Genomic DNA, 25,943 nt, shown 5'->3' on the forward strand with positions numbered 1-25,943 from the left:
CAGTGGTACGCAGCTGCTTACCTTCATGGAAAAGCTGTTTTCACTTTGAGCAGCTGTGAGTTGAAAGTGTAAGTACAAGTTTGTGCTTATGAGATTCCTTCAGTGTTAATAAACATCTCATTTTTACTTCTTAAGTTAGGTCCATTTGTCAAACTTCTCTGTTAACCTCAACAGACTACTGTCAGTTTCAAATTCTTATGTAAATTACAGTGAAATAAATGAAATCCAATCAAATGATGTTTCAGGTACTAGTATCTGATTGATGAACCGTGATGATTGTTTCAAAAGTATTATACAAGCTATGCCATGTCATAAACAAAAGCTGTACAGAGACACCCCAGGGTGATCCGTGTGTCAAAGCCTGAATCAAAGGTGCCTGGACCCCAGTGTTTCGCCTCGAACAGTTACCAGCATTAGATGTCCAGGGAGGAATGTAAGAAAATAGAGTAAGAACAGCACTTTTGCAAGTTGTAGTTCATGTTACTACTAGGTAATGAAGTCATTTCTGGTAGGTTATTGTTTCACCAACCTTTTGGTCTTTTTATTCTGCATTAGAGTTTACAGACTGTTGTACCCTATTACACTGACTTATTACAATTCATGAGGAAAGATGAGAAAACTTTAAAAAGAAGTAATAAAACATTAGGGATTTATAAAAAAAAAATAAATCACTATTATTATATAACTGTTTTATATAAGTATTGCTATATAAATAAATATAAGATTAGGTATTAGGGAACATTTCTTTACCGAGAGGGTGGTTAAACACTGGAACAGGCTTCCTAGAGAGGTGGTAGATGCCCCAAGCCTGGCAGTGTTCAAGAGGCATTTGGACAATACCCTTAATAACATGATTTAGCTTCTGGTTAGAGTGGCCTGAAGCAGTCAAGCAGTTCAACTAGGTGGTCGTTGGAGGTCCTTTCCAACTGCAACTATTCTATTCAATGGTATATTATATATCACATATTGTTACATAGATGTTCAACATATTAAATACAGATTTTTATTTAACATAGATTCAATGCAGGAGCTGGTTTTGCTATAATTGTTGGTTCAGTGTAGCTATAGGCTTTCTAAGTTTTCTGAACTCTTTGGGTAACTTGTCCCTGAGAATTTAGTGGGGCAAAAGCTTTATAGATGTGGAAAACCTACTGGATCCAAGGTCATGGTCTGGAGAGGTCAATAACAGTGGGCAGAAAAAAAAATGTAGCTTCGAAAATAGTGTGTAAAATTCAAGGGAGAGAAGAACATCTGTGAGCAGTGATATGAAAGGAGACCCAGGATGTGGAGAGGAAAGCACATGTCATTTTATAGCAGGCCTTTTTATTGGAGTTAGGGATGTTGTGTTCATTTTAAATGAATAAAGTGTTTTCAGAAATTTAAGGCTTAAAAAGCTTAATGAACTAGAGAGCAACTCTAACTGTGTACAACTTGGGTAAAACACTTCCAAGATGTCAGGGCTCAGCAATTGTCATTTACAAAGCTTGAAGGTTGAGTCACTTGAAATGGAAATCACTTGTCACCCCAATCTGACAGCAGCCTCTCAGAGCCAGTTCCTGTCCTTGGCCTCAGAGGCCAAGACCTTGTGCAGCACAGGTGGTACGAGAAGTCCCTCTCGTCACATAGGATGTAGACTACCGACAGAAATTCCTGAGAGCGGGATGTGCATTGGGTTGCAGTGATCTTAAAGGGGTGTTCGGGAAGACCTACCTCTCTGAGGATTTCTAACTGCAGCTCAAACAAAACTTTGGAACAGAGACACCGGGATTTTTCTTACAGAAAGAGTTTGTGGGGTTTTTGACCACATTTGTAAAGAGCCCTTAATGCCACTGGGTAATAACAAGACTGTGTGGTATAGACTTGCAGGCTGTGTGTGGTTCTCAGACCAGAGATTTCCCTCTGACCACCACAGATGTTCCACTGGTCTTCTCTAACTATGACAGTCTGAATGTTAACTGATGGGTCCTCAGGGCAAAAGACAGACAAAAAATATTTTCAAACTCTGTTAGCTTACTGCTAAGGTAATGGTAATTTTACTGCAGACCTGTGGATCACACTTTTCCAAAATGTAGGCTGTATACAAAAGGAGAACATAAAATGTGTCTAGTATTTTTTGGTATGACTCTGGTTTGTACAAATGGAACCCTAATTTATTCTTACAGCAGTGATGTTAACTTCTCTGTACAGCCTAAGGGGAATGAAATTTGGAGAGCTATGTTAAGAAAGAAAAAAAAAAATGGTTAAAGAAAAAAAAAAAGCATGGAAGGGAGTTCATGGTGAACTACTTAAATAAGTTCAAGCATATTTTTTTTGCCTTGGTGGACACACATTTGAGCACTTCATGGCTGTCTAATCACACCACTCTGGCAAGGCAGTTTACCAGGCTATCCCAGCTTCTCAGAAAGACTGAAAAGGCAAGAAATGAGGATTGGCTTACTTTTCCTCTCATACATCTGTGATGTTGCACAAGGCTGACCTGCTCCCAACCATGCTATACAGCTGCCTTGCTCACATCCACATGTCTGCACACAAGATATCTGTTGCAACAAAAATTGCTGAAAGAACCCAACCCACTGCCGAAGGGTACGTTACCGATGGACTTGCGTTGCAGCAGGAGGAAAATGGGCAAGAAGTGGTCCCACTTAGTATGTTGTCTTTTTATCCAGAGGAATGGCCTTGGCCACCTTACAATGGCCTTGTCAGATAAGGAGGGACTGGGAATGGGAGAAAGGGAGGGGGGGGATATAGTCTCTGTAATTATCAGATAGCTGAAGAATGTGGTGCAGGTAGTTGAACATAAACCCCCAGCTGAAGCCAATTTTCCAAGTGGTGTTGAAGAGCACTGCACGCTGGTGTTTCCATTGCCAGACTGCTGTCAGTGCTCCACTCCCTGACTTCATAACACCTTTGGCTTGAATAGTCTTGAAAGAAATCTGCATTTACAAGGGGTGAAACATTCTGATTTTGCAAAAAGAAAAGTAAGGACTGCTTCCCCAGGTGAAATAAACACCTTTTAAAAAGATAGCATTTTTCGAGCAAGTAATGAAATATACTCCTACTCTGCTATACTGATTTTGATGCTTTGTTAGCTTAACATCCACACTCACCGATTGCCATTTTTGACAGCAATAGCTGAGTACTGGGGATAAGCTTTTTCGTAGGGCCTGTAGTGATAGGACAAGGGGTAATAGTTTTAAACTAAAAGAGGGTAGATTCAGGCTAGATATAAGGAAGAAATGTTTTACGATGAGGGTGATGAAGCATTGGAACAGGTTGCCCAGAGAGGTGGTAGATGCCCCATCCCTGGGAACATTCAAGGCCAGGTCGGATGGGCCTCTGAGATACCTAATCTAGTTGAAGACCTTCCTGCTCATTGCAGGGGAGTTGGACTAGATGACCTTGAAAGGTCCCTCCCAACCCAAACCATTCTATGATTTTGTGATTCTACACTTACATCTCGTGACTACTTTAGTGGACAGCTGTGGATTCAAGATTTTTATAGGATTTTTTTTTTGCTGTACTAACAATCACAGTTTACAAAGTTAGGCTTGTGGAAAACACGGCAAGAAAATGCTTGCCTAGGAAGGTGGTCCAGCTCGGTTTCTAAAGCAATCTGCCCTCTGAAAGAGCTAAAGTTTCTCTTTTGTGTTTTAATTAATGTGTATGAGTAGGGGCTGGAGAAATCTAGTGTCAGCTGTGCCCTGGCAAAGTTGATTTTGGCCACAGGAGATGAATGCTAGAAGTCTCTGAAAGGAGCGTTTTAAAGGGAGCTGAGTTTTGCAAATGTCTCTTCAAGCACATACTACCTGCTTTAGTAGAGAGCAGAGCTGTGGCATGTCCCGTAGCAGTCTGCAGAATTGTCAGTATGTCGGACGTGCCAGAAACAGCCAGGAACACAGAGAAGGCAAAATCTGATCCCACTTCCCTGCCTGCGTGGCTACTGCTGGTGCGTGCGTCAGCAGCACAGCAACCTCGTCGGCCGGTCTCGCAGCTGCTGTGCGTCTGGCAGGCGTTAGCTGAGACAATTGACAAGCGGTTCCCCTTCCTGGGGCTTCTGCTTGTCCACCCAGGGAACCCAAAGGTTCTCTTAGCTGTTGGTTCCCAGTTATGAGTTGGAGTGTAAACGAATTTCATCGTTTTATCCACGAGCTACGCTGCCAAATCTTGCTAATGCCAAAACTGTCCACGCGCAGACTGCCTGCCTTTCCCTTGGTCACCCACACGCGACAGCCTGGCTCCTTCGGCACTAAAGCGAGCAGCAAACTGGGTTTTACTAGTTGGTTTTTGTCTTGTCCCAGAGGTGATTTACCCAAAGAGCTCCCGATTCTTTCTTCCACTGTTCTTGAAACCGTAGTTGCTTCTGTTTGATGAGATCTGCTGAAAATGTACGACGCAAATTCGGTGAACTTTTTGCATGTCTAAACTCTTCCTGCTTCTTATGCAAATCCATTATCTACCATGTAGCACACACAGGCATGGCAGCTGTGGTTAGGAAAATTATATCAGTTGTTACTGAACATACTCGCGTCGTGCCTTTTAAACTGGTCAAAGCTTTGTCACAAACCAGTCTTCCTTCTTTCCCATGCAGCACTGATACTTTCACTAATTCTTCTATGATCTACACCTTCATTGGCAACTCTTATCATCTTCTTTCTGCCTTCTAAGGCTACAATGCCATTAAAATAACAATAAACGTAGAATAAAATTGCTAGACATTTTTGATACAGTGTTTTAATCCCTCTCTCCCATCCGTTTTAAGAGGAGAGGGGAAAGTCCTAAGTCAGAATTAATTTTAACTCTTATTTAGCATTGGGAGGTTTCCACTGCAGTCTTGCCATACTCCTTTCCAGGTTTCTTTCATTTTTAATGATACCTTCTAACATTCCAGTGCATAATTACATACGTTACTTTAATAATCCTTTTTTTTTGCCCTGTGGGTCTGCTTTGATTACATAGCTGTTTGACTGGAGCAAGAGGAATAGGTTTTTGCAGCCTTTCCTGACTTCACCTTTAGGATAAGCACTGCTGCAAACTGAAAATTGATGTTACACTAATATATCACTTGAAGATTAAAATGTGACTTTTTCTCCACAGTTTTCAGTTGCGTGATATAAAGGGTCTACACCCTCTTCATAAGACAAATAGTCATGTGAAGATGAACTCTCTTTTTGAAAGCTCTGTGATCAAGGAGTGTATTTTATTTTATTATGCATTTGGACATTATTGAAAGGAACCTGGTTTTGGTTAATCCCAGACCAAAGACAGCCCTGTCCAGATCAGTTAGATGTGTCTGCTTCAAACTTTTCAAAACTGCAGACTGTTTTTAGTGAGGCTGTTCCCTAGGAACTAAGAATTGCCAAATTTAAGGCAGTGTGAACCTCAGGAGGTGTTCCATTATTTCCTTTGCTTAAAATTCAGCAGCAGGATGCTCCCTCCCACCGTTAAGTGCTTTGCACTCATCTCCAGTCTGGTTTTTGGGGCTGCTTTACCTGCTTTGGCAGGAGCATCCCGCTGAGCCGTGGGCCTGAGCACCCCGGGTGGGCAGCTGAGGGCAGCTGTGAGGCCGCTGTCCCCCACCCGCCGAGCAAAGGACGAGGGATGCGGCCGGGATGTCCCGTGCACAGCTGGACTCAGGGCCAGCATCCCAGCCCCAGCGTGGCCGGCGCAGTGGTTCAGCTTCGCTTGCCTCACAGGCAGCAGCCATACAGAGGGGAATTTTGAAGCTGCTTTTATTCACGAATCCCTGCCTTCAGATGTAGTTTTATAGTACGGATCGGGTCCTGAAAAGAGTAAAAAGCCCCATCTGCCAACATAAAGGGAAATCTTTTAAAAGTATACCTAAACCATCTCTAAGTAATTGTTTCTACATGATTTTGGTTTAAAATAGGGCAGGAGAGGATTGGAGAGGTTCTTAGACTAGTTGGTTTTCAGTATTTTGGAAATAGTAGGTCATGTCCTTCTGTTTTATTCTCAGAGTTGACTTCATTTGTAACCAAAAAAAACTAGGCTCAGCTTTAAATACTGACTCATCACTTACATTTTTTCCCCAGTTTTGCTTGCCTGCTTTGCAGGTAAGTGAGGATGTGTGAGTTTGGATTTCCTGACGGTTTTCACATGTCTCATAAACCACTCCTATCCGCTTAAACTGTCCTAACCCAGTTCTTTCCCTTTTCCATCCTGTGTTCTTACCCCTTTGTAATTCATGTGTGCATCCTTGGCCTTTCAGTAGAGACTGAAGCAAAGGCAGGTATTTAAAAACTTCTCTGTAGCATTTGTATGTAGTCTTCTCCATCTGTTTGATGTGAATATTTTCCTTGGTCTTATCCTGTTACTAATGCACCCCTGCTTATACTTACTATTTGTAGCACTTTTTGTGGGTGGGCTCTCTGAATTCTGTCATATTGGGGTATTTTTTTATATGTTGTAATTTCTGACCGTGTATGATTTGGCCAAATTTTCCTCATCAGGCACTGTCTCTACAACAAGTATGATTTGCCCTTGCACTTAGAATTGTTTTCTTGATGGTGTGGTTGTTCCTGAGATGTTTTTTTCCCCATGAGGTTGCACCTGTCAGCTCTCCAGGTTGTTTAAAACTTGCTTTCCTGATTAAAAAAACCAACCTTCGTATTTTGCCATTCTTTCATTCCCTTTCATTTTCATTCTACTCTGTTTCATGATCCCTGCCATTTGGTTTTCTTTCTCAACATGATATAACACATTATCGATATGATGTAAAAACAGCCTATCAGGTTGACCTTAAGCAAACCCACCTGGCCTCTTTAGTATTCCAATTCTACATTATTACATACAGCCTAGAAATGTGCAAGCAGAATCCATTACACTGTTGCCATAACCCACTCTCTGCATGAAGAAACAGCATTGCAAACTATGTGTAAAACATGGCGTGTTTGAAATAACTCTTGCAAAAGAGGATCAGACCTTGGAATGGAAGTTGAAATCAAACACGCCTTTGAGTTGAAAAACGGAGCTATGAAGGAATCTAGAAGTTCTCTGGTTTTGTAGCAAAAAAAACCAAAACAAAAGCTGAATTTCACCTTCTGAAAAAAGGAAAAGCAGAGAACTGCCCATCCTTTGATGTGCTGTTTAACGTCAGCTGTGAGGTTTCACCGAGGAAATCTGTGAGTTGTGACCAAGAGCTTTTGCTTTTCAGAATGTGAGAGTAGAGTGTCCTCTCCTGAAACTCTGGTTTATTAGGTTCTCCCCTCCCTGCTTCATAGTCCTCTGCTGCTTTTGCTGCTTTCTCCAAACACCTTCAGAAGCTACAAAAAATGGGTCAGAAACTAGGGAATGCGTGTTTTCAAAGCAACGCTGTTTCTCCATGCTTTTGTTACTATTTTCTTTCAGGATTTTGAAAGAGTTTTATACCTATTTGTGAAATGACCCACAGGTGTTCTGGAAACTCAAGTAATTACCCTGTTTTACAGTTAGAAAGAGCAGAAACAGGAGAAAGAGCACTGTCAGCTGAAATGATGCCCCAAATGGGTGACAGAGCTGTCTGCAGAACTGCGGCTCCAAAGTCATTCCTTTCTCGCGTGACTTAGCTGAAGCTTTACAGGACAGAGGCTTTTCTTCCATTCTTACCCTGTGTTCCTAGTATTTAGAGATTTGTTGGTTGGTTGTTTTTAAAAGGATTTAACTTGGGTATTTCTAGAAGCGTGTCAGTAGTTCATTAAAGGTAAAGGGGAAACTGCTCCCTTCTTGGTAGTAATGCTTGTGTAGTATAGGCAGAATCCTCTCTTAAAGGCCACGAAACATATTCCAGAAGCCCAAATTAGCTTTCCCATCCTACTCCTGAGTAGTAGTTACATGTAGCTGAACAGTCTTGACAGGTACCAATGATCATTGAAAGAGGGGGGGGAAAGGCTTTAATTTTCTTTTGTTCCCATGAATTTCTCTACCTTTAACATATCATTTGGCAATGAAAACCCAGCAATTTATGATAAAGAGTTATCACATGGGCTCTGGCACCCATTCCCTTGATCAAAAAATCCTCTTTTTTTTTTTCTTTTCCCACAAGCAAATGTTTAACGTGACCAGATGTGTGAATTCAGTTGTCCAGTTGCTGTATTTCCCCTCCTTCTCCCATTCAAAATTCTTTGCCCATTATTCTTTTCCTACTCGGGAATTTTTTGCATGCCCAAATGCTTGCACATATGTGGCTTCTTTGACTTTCTCTGATTCATTGCAGTCAAAACCATTGTCCTGGAATTTCATGGTAATGTAGTTTGTATTTGCTGAAAGCATAATGAATCGTTTGATGTCACGTTCTTCATCTGTGACTAATCAGATGATGGCTTCAGTGAGTCTGGCACAAATAAGGGCAAATAAAATGGTCTTTCCAATGGCTTTGCTTGGCTGGCCTTGGAAACTAAATATTGTCATCACAGAAGTCTTTTTTGTGAAGTGGTTCTTCATTCCCCTTCAGCAGTTCACCCAAATGTTAAATCTGTGCAGGGAAGTAGGAGGAAAGTTGATTCCTTTGTGGATGGTTGATGTATTTTTGGTGACATTAGTGGGCCTGTCTGCATTTTGGTTGTATCTGCCTAGCTGGGCAGTCCAGTCTCAGCAGTGATCTTACAGCAAAACCTTCCGTTTTATCTCTCACTTCTCCCCAAACCCAAGTAATGGCATGGGAGGAGAGAGAGGCAGAGTGGGCTCTGAATCAAGTACGACTCTTCTATTTTGTCTGTAAGTCTCTAGTAAGACTCTCTTGTAAGAGGGAATAAGGCAATTATTCACTAGTAGCTGCTTCCTTCATTATAAAACGTCTTACTTATTTCTAGAAAATGTGAAATGCAGGTGTTCTTCATTCTCTTCATCATCGGAGTTTCCTTCTGGTTTAGTGTGAGAACCCCCCTGCGTTGTACAAGGGCAGCGTAATGCCCTGCTCTGAAGAATATATCGGTTTGTAAGAAGAGGTTTGCAGTGGAGGGAGGTGGGAGGGCAAGTGGCTCTATTTTTCCATTGCCTAAACCGAAAAAGAGGAACGAAGACCATGTGGTTTTGTGTTGTAAGTGGTGGCAGCGTGTGCCTTTGCAGTTCCCCTTGGGGACGTTTTAAAAATGGATAAGCAGAAGCGATGTTAATGTTTTCTTAAAGTTTGGTCAGGTGCTCCTGCCTGCTTTACTGCACGGCTGAAAGGAGCATCTCCGGCACTGAGAAGGGATCCGTGCACTTGTCTTCTCCTGAGGTGGGGACGAAAGAGCCCGTGTAAGAGTATGCTGGGGACTGGCACTGGAGAAGGACCCTTACTGCTTTACTGCTGCTTCATTAACAAATCTGAGAGCTTGCGCATTCTCTAGACCCTATGGCCGAGCATGAGCTGTCCATCACCCACCCACAGACACCCTGGAGAGGTACCTGCGGCACAGGTTGGACCGCAGGCCTTGCCTGGGAATGACCCATCACCACAGTCTCACAAGGAAGAGAAAAACTGACAGCTCACCAGCACTGGGTTTATTTTTCTGTTTTCCTAGCTCCTCTTAAACTTCTGGACAGAATATAATCCACATATCAGTTTTATTGCTCTGAGTTTAGAAACTATTATTTCAGTTTCTTTTTTTCTGTCTGAAAAGTAAAATGTTTTTCTTCGGGGACGGGGGGGAAGGTAGTCTGGGCAAATACTGAAAAAATCATCCCCAGTGCATATTTTGAGGACGTTAGTCATCTTTAATTTGGTTTGGAAATTAATTTGGGCTGCTGAAATACAAATTAAATTTACGTATGATAGTATCTGAGAGCTGGCTGTTGCCAAACACTCTTCATGTATGAACAGGTACATGTTGTTGTAGAAGCAAATAAAGTTGTTTGCCCTACCTTAGTAATTGTTTCCTGATTGTCCAGGCCTATACTGGGTAAATAGAAAGTTGTTGTTGTTTTTGTAACTCTCTCTGCACTGTTGCTTCATCAGTCCTTAAAAGAACATCTGTATCTTGTTTAACTTAATTAATTTCTTCCATTTTCTTAGTATTTGGAAAATAAACTGGTTAAAAATTTGGGGAAGAGAATATCTTAGTAGAAATCTTAGGAACATTTTAAGATTTTGTTTCAGGAAGTGTCTCTAATACATATCTCTAATCCTGCCAGCTGTTATTCACCCAAACAATTCTTTTGAAGCTGCTACTGTAAGTATAGTTTTGCAGGACTGGATTACACATAGGTTTTCCGTGGCAGTCACCATTTCCTTCTTTCCATCTAAAAAATGCTCCAAAGATACTGGCAATGAATAAATGGATGCGGCTTTGCTGATACCTTGAAAGAACAGACAGGTCGGACCTGCTGCTAATGTTGTGTGGCGTTGAAATATCAAAACAGTTGTTTCTTTGGTTACAGATTGCAGAAGGGATGGCATACATAGAAAGAAAAAATTATATCCACCGAGATTTGAGAGCAGCCAATGTTCTGGTTTCGGACTTACTGATGTGCAAAATTGCTGATTTTGGACTAGCGAGAGTCATCGAAGACAACGAATATACAGCAAGGGAAGGTATGTATTTTTATTTTGGTCTTTAAAACTTCTGCCTCTGGGAGGCAGTGAGGCTATATCTAACAATAATATGGTCACCAAGGACAGAAAATGCCATGATAACTTCCTAGAGGCAGCGTTCTAATACCAACAACTTTAAAATACAATAAGGAAACAAATAACCTTTCTGTGTTCCCCAGGCTTTTTGAAAAGTTTATTTTAAATAAATTTGAAGAACGAAGACAATTGAGACTACTTAACTGCACGCAAGTTTTTCTGAAGTGAACAAATTAATTGCACAGGCACAGCTTCCATCTCACTGAATTAAATGCCAAGAAAATATGGTATTTTCTCTTCACATCCTTCAATGCCATAGGCACCTCCTTTCACTTAGGGAAAGGAAGGAGCCCTAGGGGTTGTAGTTGCTGGTAACAAGAAAACCTTTAGCAGAACCGCTCATCTTTTGAAGCTGCTTTGGAAACTGCAGCATTGATCTGCATGTTCAGCAGCATTGCTGCTACGTGTAGGGACACTGGAGGGCTGGGTCATGTCCCTGTTCAGCACACGGATGGGAGGTAACATCGCAGCAGGGTCAGGACTGGCAAGAGGGGAAATCATACGCTATTAAAGATATTCGTCTGGGGTCTGCCATGTGTGTTTTGCTAATGTTGTCAAGGATCCTTTCAAGAAGCGCGTAGTCAGTTTGCTGCAGTGACAAGTTTTTATTTATGGCTCTGTGCACAGATTGCATTAGGGTAACTTTTCGGAGCAGGTTTGTTGGCTGGCTTTCCCCCCTCTCATTTTAAAGACAGTACATCATATTTTCACACAGTCTGGATGGAAACTGTGATAATGTAGGACAGGAGCGGAAGAACTAAAGTATGAGGAAGGAAGAGAAGAATGCACTACGGTTGAGATTAAAGGAAGATGAGCTATTCAGCAGTCACTGGGTAACAGTAGTTCATTCAGTAGATCACAGGGAAGGGTCTGATTAACCAGTTTTCAGAGCTACAGGATGCATATCTGTGGTTTTTAGCTAGCTCTGGACATTGTATATTGATTAAATGAACTTTTCAGGTTAAAAATTCTTTATGCCGAGTTTCTTTGATGTGTTTTCTGCCATTCAGAAAAGTTTCCTAGCTTACCTGGTATTTTGTGCCAGAATGATAGAGCAGGCTAAAAAGGGCATACTCTTCGTTGTCTGAAGAGCTAATGTCATATTCCCCAACAAAGGCTGCTTGAACTTTTCTTATTTAAGTGCAAGGAGTTTGCTTTTATATGGGATTTTCTGGAATCAGATAATTAGATGCGAAAGACAGTATTTTAGGATGTGACTTTTTAAGATGTGACTTGCTACTGCTTTTGCATCTATGGCTGAATGTGAAATGCGTTAAAGCGTATGTTGAAGCTAGACTGACTTGCTTTAAAATAGGAAAACTTAAAGTCTTGCAAAGTTCCAGGTGATGGGAATTGTAAGATTGTTGCCTCACCACTGGGCAGAAGGGAAATTGGTGACTATAATTTTAGCAAAAATTCACCATACCTAAGAGTCAAAAGGTGCGATCTACCTTTCGCCATCTTATTTGCACCTCTGACACAGGACACGCAGTGTGGCAACATGGAACTTGCAGCACATCTCTGCTGATAACTCTTGGACAGAAGGAGTTGCTGCTAACTTTGCTAATTTAGGGGTATCACAGGCAGGTTGTTTAAGACCTTTTAGTGACTTGAGTGTTTAAATTTGCCTTTGACTGATTGAGACTACTTTTTTTTAGGTGCAAAATTCCCTATTAAATGGACAGCACCAGAGGCAATTAACTATGGATCTTTCACTATTAAATCTGATGTGTGGTCATTTGGGATTCTCCTGTATGAAATCGTTACATATGGAAAGATTCCTTATCCAGGTATGGGCATGTGTTTATACCATTACTCTGGTTTCGGTGTTAAAAAGCAAAGAAAATACGCAGGGAAAGAGCTGGCATCTGACAGTAGTGACAGCAGTGATTTGGAAAATGTCTTGCAGGTAATGTTATTGCTTTGAAAACGTATAGTCACCGTATGTGTCAATCATGTGCCTCTCTGGGGTAAATTTTAGCAAACAGACTAATGGCACCATGAACTCATAGTCTTTTTTATATATTGGAAAGGTGTTACAACTGCAGCAAATGCTGCATTGTCACAGATCCCAGCTTTACAGTCAGCAACACAGTCCCATAGCGAGGATGCGGTGCTACAAGTTCTAATGGTGCTGGGTAAGCTGCTGGAGTTTTTAATATTGTAACATGTGAAAGTACTAAGAAAGCATGTTTTCACAAGCAAATAGGCTGTAATAATTTGTCAGTGTTAGCTAATCTAAACAAATATGAAAGCAGACCCTAAAGCAGTGCTGTCATACCGCTAGGAATATTTATTCGTCGTTGTTCCATTTGGTTCAGGTATGAGACCATAGAGGAGTAAATCAATTATGGCTGCATTAGGTAGCTGTGGTTATGTGCTTCATGTTTCCTTTTTCTTTCTGTTAAACAAAATACATATTAATGTTTCTAGCACACAGAGATGAAGGGTATTTTTATGCACGCAAAATTGTCACATCTCAGGCATAGCTGATTAACTCCGGGCAGCAGACTGCATTCATTTAAGCTTACTGAGGTTATGGAAAATTGACCTAAATTCTCTTATCTGGTGGGCAAATGGGGAAAGTACAGCCACGTTCACCTGTACTGCACATCTCATAGATGGAATAACTTCTAAGAAGAACCCTTAGGCTCCTGCAGTTTACAGGCAGTAAAGGGAGAGCAGATTATTTCATCAAAGCAAAGCTTTCCCAGTGCTTCCAGTGCAGCAGCTCTTGCTGTTTAAACAGTGAAAACGTTTTCACCACCACTTACTGAGCAGCTGGAATTCTGCATCCCGAACTGCCAGAGACGGCAAAGGGGCAGACCCGAGTCCCTGAAATGACAGTAGGCTCAACGCCTCCGGGCACAGGGAGACCGGACCTCCCACGAGACTCGGGCAGCAGGGAAGGGGTGATGGCAGCCAACTTTACACTATGTTATGGAAGAACATATCAACTTTCCATATAAGAGGTGGAGCCAAACCAGACATTCTCATTGCTCGGTAAGGCTCCGGTCCAGGAAAGCACTTAAGCTAAAGAGTAGCCCCCTTAAACTTCAAGAAGTGATAGGGCTGCTTGCACAGCTAAGTGTTTAAACATATGCTCTGGGTTGGTTTTTTAGGTAAGGGCTCTAAAATATGTGACCGAGTAGCACGTCCTCCCAAAGCTATTCTAACCACTGCTCATGTCCCCAGGAAGGATCGGATGGGAGTTGTGTGTAGCCAAGTAATGCACAGTCCTTCTCACGGTCAGGACACTTTTTTTTCCCCTGTTAGCATGTGCTTATGTATCCTGATGCTGAGCTGGGCTCACAAGGTTATTTCTGGATGCCTTGAAAATTGTCCTTTCCTGAGCAAACCTATGAGCTCACCTGGAAACCAGCACTACAAAAAATACAAAACCCAATCCAATACTTCATTCTGCAGCTAAGTCTGCTCTCTCTTTACCTCCATAAAACATATCATATTTTTATTTTAAGAACAAAATCAATCTGTACAGCAGACACAGTGCTGCTATACTACTGTGGGAAAATGTCTCTTCAAGGGAAGTCTGGGCAATATTTTTTTTAAAATATGGGAGTATTTTTATGAGCACCATAAATAGGCCATACACTGTGCATTCATTTGTCAACCAGCAATTAGAGGCGGAAGCCTCTTGGCTGCATATGGGAAGATTTTAATAGTTTGCAGGCATTGCTTGCATTAAATTGGAAGAGGGATATATGTCTATTTTAAATAGAAGTATAAATTGAAATAGCCTGTTATATTGGAAGTTGATACTGAAGAATCAGAAGGGCAGCAAAATAAATGGGTGACCAATTCACTTTACCTGAAGAGATGTGACAGGTTTGGGCAAATTACCCCAGCATGACAAGAGGAACCTGGTGATAGGTTGCAACCAGCAGCCACTGGAGAGAAACGGTAAATTGATTTTTCAGTTCTAATGGGAATACTTCAAAACATTATTTTCAATTATTAACCAGCTCCAGCAACTAGGGAGTATTCAGCGTAAAGCTGCATATGAAATAGTTTGAGTTGAAACTGGAAAGTAGTTAATACCTGTAAAGAAAATCTAGGTGGGCAACTTGATAAGAAGCATTTCCAGCCAAGAAATTTGGAGCTATTCTGATCTTTGTTCTTAAATTCCAACAGCTGTTTCTCTTCCTAAGAAACTCAAAGCAATTAGTGGGACTATAGTTTCAGGAACTACCTCTGAAATAAAAAAAAGTATCTGAATCTCTGGTCAAATGAGTTGAAATCGTTGTTAAAACTAATTTCCAGGTGATTATATAGTATGTCAAACACTGGCAACATCCATACATGCATTCCAATTATGTCTGCTGGTCTTTACAAGATAGGCCACTTTCTGTACAGTAGGATTCTTCCTCCATACCACTGTGTTCACATAATTTCCTGGGCTCTAACGCAAGGAAATATGTCTTTATCTGTGAAACTTCACAGGTACCACAGCACAAATTAACAGACATGTACCAAACCTTTAGAGCTAATGTCCTTTGCTAGCATTTAAGAGGGTGTAACAAACATGCACGTGGGATATATTTCTTTTATTGATTAGGATGTAGCTATGGTGAGACAGGCAATTCTCTAGCCACGAAAAAATAAAAACAAAAAATTTTAAAAAAGGGAAATGTTAAACAAGTAGCTATTTTGAGAATACTGCTTAGACTGTGGGGTAGACAGGTAAGCCTTTTTGTTTTAAATAAAACCCCAAACACGTGCAAGTATGTTCATGATGTATTTATTAGGGAATACTGATAAAGGTATTTTCCTTTTTGTCTTGTGAACTTAGAGGGTTATTTAACAGATAGTTTTCCTGCAGGTTAGCTGAAACACAGGCTTTGTCCTTGGCATTCAGAATGTAACCATCAGTCCTGCAGACACTAGATCTAAGCACTGCCTGTACTCCACAGTACTTAAACTCACAGAATCAGCCCTGTTCTGCACAAAAGCCCAGTAGCAGCAGTCTCGTGTAGCAAGCACACAGTTAACTAAGACTTTGCATAGCGTGAATAACTATTTTACTGCATGCATTGTACAAAATCCATTTCTTTAAGCTCAAGCAGTCAGATCACTGTTCTTTATAAAATGCTTTATTGACTTTCTTCCTATATTTATTTTGTCTTTATATAGCAGTGATTCCTTATTCTGTGACAACATGCCATTCCACTGCTGCCTTCAAAATACTTTTTTTTTTTCTACACACATGTGCAGTATTGGCTCAGGGAAACTTCACTCCTTCTTCCAAAGAGGAACTAAAAATACAAAAGATGTTCCCAAAGTAAGCACTCTGATCCAGACTCAGATTACATGGCTGATGGTATTTCTAGAATAGGTTAAAGCCAAAAGGCTTGAACTGAAGTCAGCTATATGAACGATAATCATCTTGAATAATCAAAGTAATTATAACAGATAAAGTTGTCATTTGGTTGTAATTCACGTGTTCTTACCTGCCAAGTGGCTTAAATCATAGCTTTAGTAGTCAAGATAACACGTACCAAGATCTTCACAGTCTGCCGCAACAGAGCTCCACAGTCACCAAGTCCTTTGGGGAGCACCACGTCTGCATCTCCACTGCCGACCTTGCTCGGAGCAGGACCCGTCCTGCCTCCTCTCAGCAGAGTGTAGCTGCTCTCCCCACACCGCTGGGGAACTGGTGTACGCAGGAGCAGTGAATGTCACGCGTGCATCTGACCAGAGGCCGAGTTGCCTGAGAAAACCATGAGAAACTGTAGTCTTAGGCAGAACTGCGCCACGTGTGGAGCACTGAGCCTGAGGAGCAGCCAGCGGCTGTGGGGTCTGGAGTAGCCTTCTCAAAAAGGAAAGTCTTCACTGGTGGTACCAAATATCTAGGCTGAAGCACAGGTGCTTCCTGCATGCCCAGTCATCAGAAGAAACAGCATTCATTGGGGTACAGAAAGCTCAGAGTCTGTGTCCTGGAGAAGGTAATCCTGGCACAATTACTCCACTGGGCTGTGTAAGATTTGCAGAGGAAGGGACAAGATGAAAGGCAGGTTTCTGGGTAGGAAGTGGTGAGCCTTTTTTGTTGGCCCTGGCATAGCTGACCTTCTGAGAGTAGGTGTCGAAATAGTTCTGTGAACCAATCTCTCAAGGATTTAAAAAAGGGGGATGGGGGGGGGAAAGAGAGGAGGAGGATGGTGTCCAGGACAGGCCTTTCTCACATGATGTTAGTTGCCATGTGAGGCTCAGGATGCAGTTCTAGTAGTTACAGTTCTTATCCTCTGAAAGAAAACTGTATCAGGGAAACAAAGCAAAGCTCAGCACAGCTGGCAAGATGGTTTTGCACAACAGGAACAGGATGAGGAAGAAGGGAAGGGAAATTGCCTGTTATAAGTAACGATCTCATGAGTGTCTACGTCCAGTACCTTGCAATAGGCAGCACTTGCACAAAAGCTGATGTATAAGAAAATCTGAAACTGTATTGCTACACTGGGCAGGGTGACTGAGAGCGTGGTCAAACAGGTAGGCTGCTCTCTGTCTCAGCATGGATGGGGTCTACAGCAAGCAGGCTAGAAGCCCTGCAGCTAGAGACAAAGGCTGATGCCAGGGTGGGCTTTGGCTGTGAATCTCAACACTGCTGGAAGCAGAACAAATGGTGGCAGGACTGGTCAGAGGAACAGAATTGAGCTGGTTCTGGAGACAAGAATTATGATCTCTCCCACAGTCTTGTTAGACTTGGCACTAAAGAGGTCACTATGCTCAACTGGGGAAACGGTAATCCTCCCCCCAGGATTTCCAGAACAAGACCCTCGGTGCTGGTGTACACTTGTTTATTGAACTCATAGTAGTAGCTACCTTTAATAAGTAGCAATAATCTTGTATGCTTTGGTGAAGATCTTTAGAGTGAAGTACATAAAAAAGAAAAAATAGTTCTTTAGAAATTGAGATGATTTCATCAAAACTTTCTTTTTTTGTTGAAGGTATGAGCAATTCAGATGTGATGGTTGCTCTTCAGCGTGGGTACCGAATGCCACGCATGGATAACTGTCCAGCTGAGCTTTACGATATCATGAAAACATGCTGGAAAGACAAAGCTGAAGAGAGGCCAACATTTGATTATCTACAGAGTGTGCTTGATGACTTCTACACAGCAACAGAAGGGCAGTATCAACAACAGCCATAGAACAAAGAACACTTTCTATTGACATGGATCATTGGGACAGACTATTATTTGGAAAGACTGCTCAAACTAATTACTTCATGAATTTGGATTTCTTAACTGAGTGTGGAAGCTGAAATGCTGAAGGAAAGAGTAATTCTGCAGAGAAATAATGTTTTTATTTGGTTAAAACAGTTCTTCTAATGCTTGAAGTTCTCCTTAAATGCCTTATGTTTTGCATCTGCAGAAACATCCCAAAGCAAGCAGGCTTTTTGAGGTGGGGAGGGAGAAGAAAGGAAAGCAATTGTGCATGGGCACAGTTTGACAACACCTTCTTAGGATCTAAATCATGCAATACATTACAAGGAGACCTTTATAAAAGGGGCGAGAAGATGCATGAACAGCTGTTTTCAAAAGAAAAAGTCATGAAGGAAAACTTACATATTTAAGACATGGTGATGTTCTTAAATCATCTTTTGTGAAAATTATTTTTATATCCTTGTTATTTCACATTAGTATCTGGAGTACTGTCACCTCTTGTAAGACTTTCTAAACGGTGTCATGGTTTCCTATAAGGAAGGGTTATGTATGTAATTCTTTACACTGAAGATGATTCTGTTTGTTTTACTGCTGTATTACTCATACTAAATTTAAAATCATTTTCAAAGCATCACACAGCCATCACTGATGCAGAAGTGCAATATCAACACACATGACGGCAGAAGTGGCAGTATACCTAGCTCTGTGTTCAACCTTCAGTTTCCCACGAGGCCAAAGTCATCACCTGAAGTCCACGGGAAAGCACAGGATTTTGAAGGAAGTTAATGCGTTCATCGCAGTCACTAAGACTCTTACCAGTGAAAGTATTTTAATCTTAATTTTTAATCCTCTGTGATTATTCAAGAAAATTCCTTATATTTTTGCTGCTTTAATCAACTAACCTCCAATCTGTTTTACAGCTAAAACTAGCTCTAGCTATCAAAAACAATTTGTGGAAATATGCAATAGGATACCAAGTTACATTGCAATGACACTATAGGTTTGTTGATCAGTATATAAATCTAATCCATAAAAGTTAATGCAGTTTGCTAAACTCTACATATTGAATTGTTCTATCAAATTACTTAACAAACCAGCTGAGCTAGTGCAATTGCAATGTAACTAGAGCATAGATTCCCCCCCAAAGTGATAGTGGTTCTTACATCTGAAACCCAGTCCACCTTCGCCACCCCCTCAGCCCAATTTTTTAGGCAAATGGTACTTTGCAGAAGCTTAAAACCCTTTTGATAAAGCTTCAGTGTGCCTGCAGTTGAAGTTCAGCAGCATAAATATTCATTGCTTTTCTTTTCCATTGGCTTCCTTCAGTCAAACTGTGCAGTTTAAGCAGACTATCAGATAAATATGTAAATAGTTTCTACTGTATGGTGATTTTTAATTTTAATAAACACTTAATCTGAAGAAAGTTTTATGGTAGTAATTTGAGGTAAAACAAATGACTGATGTTCTATCCAGAGTGGTAGATTCATGTGGAACAGGAGAACATCTGTTCATTACCACAAACAAGATAAATGGATTCTGCTTTACTTCTACCCATTCAGCTTTGATAAGCTGAAAAGGACCAAACCAGCCACTCCTGCATCCTTATTAGGGTTTCTTTTTGGTCTGGAGAGCAGGAAAAAAATGTCATCAGTCCTCCACTGTCCTTTAAAACAGCTTCTCAAAAGTCATTAATGTAATAACAACACAGTCCATTGCAACTCTTTGGAAAACATTACAGTTAAGAATTTGTCAGTACTTCACTATAAGCTTCATGTTATTTTAAGAAAAAAAAAAAAAACAAACAAAAAGCTTAAGATAATGTAACCTTGTCTTTCAAACTATTTCCCATAGCCAACCAAATAGCTCTGGGCAGCAGGAGGGAACAGGGAAACAGCAGTTACTCAGGGAATAAGAGGTTATAGTTAAGTGTCACAAACTTGATAACATATGCTCTCAGACAAGTGATAGACTGTCAAGGTGTAGCACTAGATCATTTGAAATGGTATTATAGAAAGTTTCCAGCATTAGCCCGTTCTGATGATTTTTTTTAAAACTGTTTGAATATTGCTGCTGTTAAAGCAATTTGTATGTAACAGCTTTCTTATTCAAGGGATCAACACACAGTGTATTGTATCACTACACCAAAATATTTTTTAGTAGCTGGAATAGTTTTCATGGGAGTAGAACAGCATTTTAGAAATTCTACCCTGGAGATATTATAGGCCTTTAGGACTTCTGGAGCCAGATGATAACCTATATTTAACAGAAACAGTTCAAGACATAACAGCTCTGGCTCAAGTCCTACATCTCCAGCCTGGTTAAAGACATGGCAGAGTTATTACTTGTCACTGCATTTGCACAGATCAACCCCAAACTCAGAAGACAAGGCAAGAACAGTCACACCAGAGAAGGGCTGCTCTCAGTGTCACACAGGAAGGCTGCACCACCTAGTGTCGCCACAGGGAGGGTAAGGTTCTTGCTCTGAGCTGGGTCCCCTTCCACTATTGAGAAACAGCATTATAGGGACTGATCAATCCAATTTACTTCTGGATTCTGCCTTGTTCTAAAGCAATCCTCCAGCACTTACAGGCATGGTACTTTCACAGTAGTTAGGAAAAAACTCACCCTCACTGACAGAAATGGCTTTAAGAAAGCTATTATTTCAAACTTTATCATGCTCCAGTCTTCCTTCCTTAAGCTACTAGATAAAGGTAATGTAATCACGGCTATGATTCTTTCAACTCGAGATCTTCATATGTCAATCACTATGATCATCTAGCCTTTAAGTTTATGATCTTGCCTTATGTTGACTTCACCGATTTTCTCACCTTTATAAAATGAACAGTCAGAACTTAACTTAGCAATGGAAAATTTTATTATAAATAGACTTTTCAAAGTTTAATGCATATTCTTAGTGGAAATTCAAATGATATTAAAACAAGTTCCTTCTTTTAAAAGCCAGGTTACCTGAAAAATAGCAAGGAGCCAGATAAGACCTCAGTTTGTTGCCTCTTTTAGCAATTTGCTCAGTTCAGTCCCAAAATGGCAGTCTCCAGGTCAAAGCCAGAATATTAACTTAAGAACCAAGCTATTTTAACTATTTGAGATTAAGTTTACAAGCCATCTGATTTCTAGGAATCAACAATGAAATGAAATACTTAATTTTAAAAGGTACTAAGCAGCAGATGAGAAACATCCCACTTACTTAGCATGAATCACACATTTATCATGATAGCAGTTACTCAAGAATTAAAATTATATTTCTCAAATCACATAAAAGCAGAAGTTTAGACCTAAACTTACATAGCTCTAAATTCAACCCTGATTCAATTAAGAAGTTGTGTATTAAATATTTTCATGTCAGTTAAAATGACAGTTGAAGATGGCATCTAAGAGTGAGAAAAAGCTATCAACAGTTGAAGATTGATAAAGAAGCCCAGTAATTGCTCACTTTGATTAATCAAATGTTATTCCTTTGCTTTTTGAGCAAACAGTACTTGTTTTCTTGAAAAGCATGAAGCACCTTCATAGTTCCCCCAGCCTTCACCAAGAGGTGTACCAGCAGTGGCTGCTACTGTGGATTTCAGGTTAGCCAACCAGCCTCTCCTGGGTTTTTGTTGTTTTGGCTCCTCTATAGAGAAATGCTTTTTCTGTTCGTCAAGTTCTTTCTGCAGGGAAGACACTGTTTCTTCAAGCTCAAGAACACGTTTAGCCCAGTTCTGAAGACTATTCATTTCTTGATCCTATGAGGATAAGGCTGTCTTAGGTATGTGAACACTTCAAGGTCTTTTTCATGTAGTTAATTTTCTGTTCTGGATTATTTTACTATACCAGTGAACACCCTTGTTATTACTATGCCAAATGACTATTCAGTAGCCATTCTTCTGAATTACTTCTATGTAATTTAGAGAACAGCAAAGTACAGGGCCATCAGATCTAGTTAGAGACCAAGTCTAAGAAGCTGATGCTAAAACGCTTAGTCACACTATGCAAAGAGTTGCCGTTGTTCTAGGAACCAAATAAAGGCAGCTTTCCTGTCTTAACCTGCAATTACTGAAAGCAAAACTGGTCAAATCAAAACTCCTATAGTTGTAAGTCTGCTAACCAGGACTGAATAAGTGCTTTAAGTAGGCAGAATACAGCGTCTTAAAGATGCTCTCTAATCCTTGTGGTTAACAAAAAGTCACCTTCCTTGTCTCAGAACCAATTAAGAAACAAAGTTCAAGATGAATAATTTTTAGTGTCAAACTTAGACTGAAAAGCATGCAGAAGGTAATTTAATGTCAAAGAAAAACATCACTAAGTAGTCTTATACCTGCCTTGCTTCATTTGCAGATTACAAATGAGACATAGATGCAAAGTGTCAAGAGTTCAAAATTTTCATTTGTTTTTAATTTAGGAATCTAGTTGATATCTGAGGTCAGGTGCTGTCAACTTTATGAAGTCCCTACTTTTGAAGGAAAGATTTCTTCTATTTCAGTATTAATTAGTTTACCTGCCCATATCTCTTATCAAGCTTGGCCACCTCTGCAAAGAGTGTCAGTATAGCTTTAAAGCCACAGATCCTTAGGTCTTGTTGCACTAACATTTGTACACTGACACCTTGCTTGCCCTCAGCAAAACACTTCACGATTATGGAGTTCCGAGTAGTATTTTCTTTGCTTGACAATAATCTGTGGCACCTTTAGATTAGCAAGAGTTGTCAGCACGGAGTTACCCTATTGACCGAGTCTATCACATAGACTGAAAAATGAATCTTGTCTTACAAGATACAAAGTCAAGGAGTGAAACACAAGGGTTCTGAGCTTATAATTCAGGAAGTTAGGGATGGAAAAAATGCTAACATCAAAATAAATTAATAAGACTGAACAGTGTTTTTACACATACAAAGATGCAGAAACATCCAGTACAGCTATGGATACAAGCCATATTAAAGTTGCTTTTAAATTGTTGACAAACCTTGAGCATGATTGTATGCTTCAGTTGACTGTTCTCTTCTGCCATTTTTCTGTAGCCTTCATTAGCTTCTAGCAGGCTTTCATTTAATTTCTGTATTTTAAACTTCAGAGATTTTATAAGCTGAAAATAAAACCCATACACATTGAAGTTCTAAACAGCATGTTTTACATTAATTCTGTTTATGACCAGAACTCATACAGACACTGTAAGCATTTCTGATTAATACTGAACAGTGCAAACTGCAAGATCAAAGCAACGAACGTGAAGTCTGTTTCTCTCAACCTCCTGTCGCAACCCATCATTTCTGGTGATAAAATACAGCTGGAGCATTCAAGAGCTATTGTGCTGAAGCTACTAGATTTACACACACCTGTCAGTCCAAGAACAGCAGCACAGACTAAGCTACTTCTGGAACAGTCCAGTCCTTTCAGTAAAGGTAGTTAAAAGAACACTCTCCTCTCATTAACACTACTCATATAATGAATTGGAGCACAGTTACAGCAGAAGACCTCACCTTTCTAGTGAGAATATTGATGGATTAAGTCCTGAGAGGGAAAAGAAACTCTGAACCAGCAAAATGAATGTTACATCATTAGTTTACTTCTACAAGGTTGGAGAGAAAATAGCTAGATTGCTAAAAAAAAAAAACTCACCACCTTTTGCCCATGTTTAATGGCTGAATGGGAGGAAAAATAAGTAGTGAATTACTCATCAAGCATGTACAGATATGTGAGGCAAAGCAGCAGAAGGGCACGGATGGAATCAAATGCTTTAAATTGCTCTCACTTCAGTAATTGCCAGGCAGCATTCCCATCATTCTAACACTTTCTAGCCACACAAAACAACCAATACTGTATCCCCATATAAGCATAAAAGCCAAACTTTCACAATTTTAAACTGACATAGGAAATGGAAAAATGATGTAGAGCTCTAAAGAACAGGAGTGAAAAACAAATGCTAGGGCCATAACATGAGACATTAAACTTGGTAAGGAAAAAGTTATTTTTGGAGTACACTTTCTCAATAGAAAGAGATTTAAGTTCACTTTCCATTTACATGGTTTATTAGAACCAGCTGGAAATATTTCTCCAACCCCTATTCCTATTTGTTGTTAGTGAAAGGAGCAAGGCTTGTCTCTTCCCCACTCCTCATCATCTTTAAACATGGGAAACTAACTGTAGCCTTACAAGACGTTCATTCAAGTTATAGACTAAAAATGTATACCTCAAAATAATTAGTATTTGTTTTCCACTACACAGCCTGAAGCTCCTAATTTCTACCTCTATATGCTAATCGGAACACGGGGATCTTGTTTGTTTGAAGAACAGACACACTACCCTTTACTTAAGTTTAAGGGGATAGTGGAGTTCAGTACTTACAGAAACAACTAGTTTGAGGCACTATTTTGGCTCTAGATCTAAACTGTTACCAGATTCTGTAACTGTTCCCCTGCACAAGAGCAGGCAGCATTTCAGGAAGGAAAGTGCTGAGGCTGTAACAGTAATCTTTACAACAAATTCCAATACAAGGCTATATACTTCCCTACTTCCAACTTGCATCATGTTAACCATTGGACTTGTTACAGTAGTAGATGCCTTTACAAACTAGAGTAAAGCCAGAACACAGCCAATCTCTGGCAAAAGTCATCCACAATTGGTCAAGGGCTTTTTTGTAAATTTGACACCCATTTGCAGGAATCTTCATGCTTGCGTCTACAGTGCAGATCTTTAGGCATTGAACTATGCCAGAGTTTAGGACCGTTATCCCCAGATTTGTTAAATACTAAGCAAGAGCTACCTCTTCTTTCTCTTTGCATTGTTTCTGCAATCCTTCATTGGTTCTCTTCATCATCTTGTTCATAAGATCTATAGGCAAAAGAAAAGTTTGCTTTTTTACACACAATACCAAAAGTAAATTGAAATTTGAATATCCAGATTAGATTCCTACCTAGTTCCATGTTATTTTCAGTAGTCAGTATATCTGAATTCGGACCTCCCAGAGCCAACAGCCTCCCTGACTGTTCATCAAGTTGCCTTTCCAATTGCAGTATTTTACTCTCTCTATCCTGAAGAAAAAAAAAAAAAGGGCACATGGTAGAATTTGTTTAAATTTCTGCTTAACCTGATGCACTACTGCACATCCTTCAATTATACTACACATGTATATGCAGTTTTACAATCATTTCACAGGTGGAAGTTGTGATGGTTATGGTTGAGAAATCACAGTAAGGAATAACACTCAGATCATGAGACCTTCTAGGAGGAAGTTACTTTATACAGGAGTCAACTCTTACAGTCTGAATATTTCCAAACTGTATTAAAAGTAGCTATATGGCAGAAACTTCAGTGCATCTATGTTAAACACTGTTGTCAATTAGCTTGCTAAATAAGGAAAAACATATTTCATAGAACTAAATTTTAATCTCAATCTCTTTTTCAGTACCTGTCAGATTGCTAGGGTGGTATTTCAGAGTGAGAAAACAAACAAGTGTCAACCATCAAGAAAACTCATTCATCTAATTCTGGTTCTCTGAAGCTGCCCACTCAGATTTCATGTTGTGCTTTCCTTTGTCAATTAAGAATTTTACATCTTAGGCATTTCATCAGTCTTTTATCTGACTTGCTACCAAGACCATCTTGTTCTTTGAATCTTCCCTTATGCAGCCTTGTGGCCAGTGTAAAAGGCAGCTATAAATACAGAGAGCACTATTAAAACTCATTTTCCTCCACCCCAACACAGTGTATAGCTAGGGCTTAAGTGAACATAAAACCAGAGTCTAAGGTGGGAAAAAAGACAAGAGTGAAGGAGCTGGAAAAAGAGGCCATTACACAATACAGTGTTGCTTGTCAGCACCTGAATGGAGAGCTGTAAAAGCAGAAATGTTTATGTATCACAACCTAACACAGGAACCCACTTCCCTCATGTCTTGAAAGGAACCCGCCTACCAGTGGAGTGAGATGTCTTATCAGTTCCTGGACAGGAGAGTGCAGTGAGAACACCTTTGGTGTACACCATAGTTGTTCTATTCTTCCACTACAGACCTTCTGAAAAGGCTTAGACCCACACGTCTCATCTGTTGCCTGGATACACTTAGCCATCTATGCAGAGGCTAGAAGTAAAGACTGGTAGAGTTGCACACGGCTAACAGGGCTAAGTTGCAAAAGGAATAGCAACTTACCAATGCCAACTCTGAGCAGTTCTAGG

General features: G+C 40.2%; 1 protein-coding gene across 7 annotated transcripts in view; it reads left to right on the top strand.

Moving 5' to 3' along the window:
- Positions 1-21,396, top strand: part of LYN (LYN proto-oncogene, Src family tyrosine kinase) — a 59,201-nt gene extending 37,805 nt beyond the window's left edge. For 5 of the 7 annotated variants that reach the window (XM_049825694.1, XM_049825734.1, XM_049825705.1 and 2 more), the window contains exons 11-14: positions 10,354-10,507; positions 12,262-12,393; positions 15,755-15,902; positions 17,563-17,769. In XM_049825694.1, coding sequence (XP_049681651.1) covers positions 10,354-10,507; positions 12,262-12,393; positions 15,755-15,902; positions 17,563-17,626 — 498 coding nt within the window. In that variant the 3' untranslated portion in view covers positions 17,627-17,769. Of the gene's footprint in view, positions 1-10,353; positions 10,508-12,261; positions 12,394-15,754; positions 15,903-17,562 lie in introns of all 7 variants that reach the window. The other 2 variants (XM_049825684.1, XM_049825724.1) reach the window with 1 other exon arrangement.
- Positions 21,397-25,943: the final 4,547 nt, after the last annotated feature.

This window comes from Accipiter gentilis, chromosome 2, assembly GCF_929443795.1.
Source record: "Accipiter gentilis chromosome 2, bAccGen1.1, whole genome shotgun sequence".
Taxonomy (NCBI): domain Eukaryota; kingdom Metazoa; phylum Chordata; class Aves; order Accipitriformes; family Accipitridae; genus Astur; species Astur gentilis.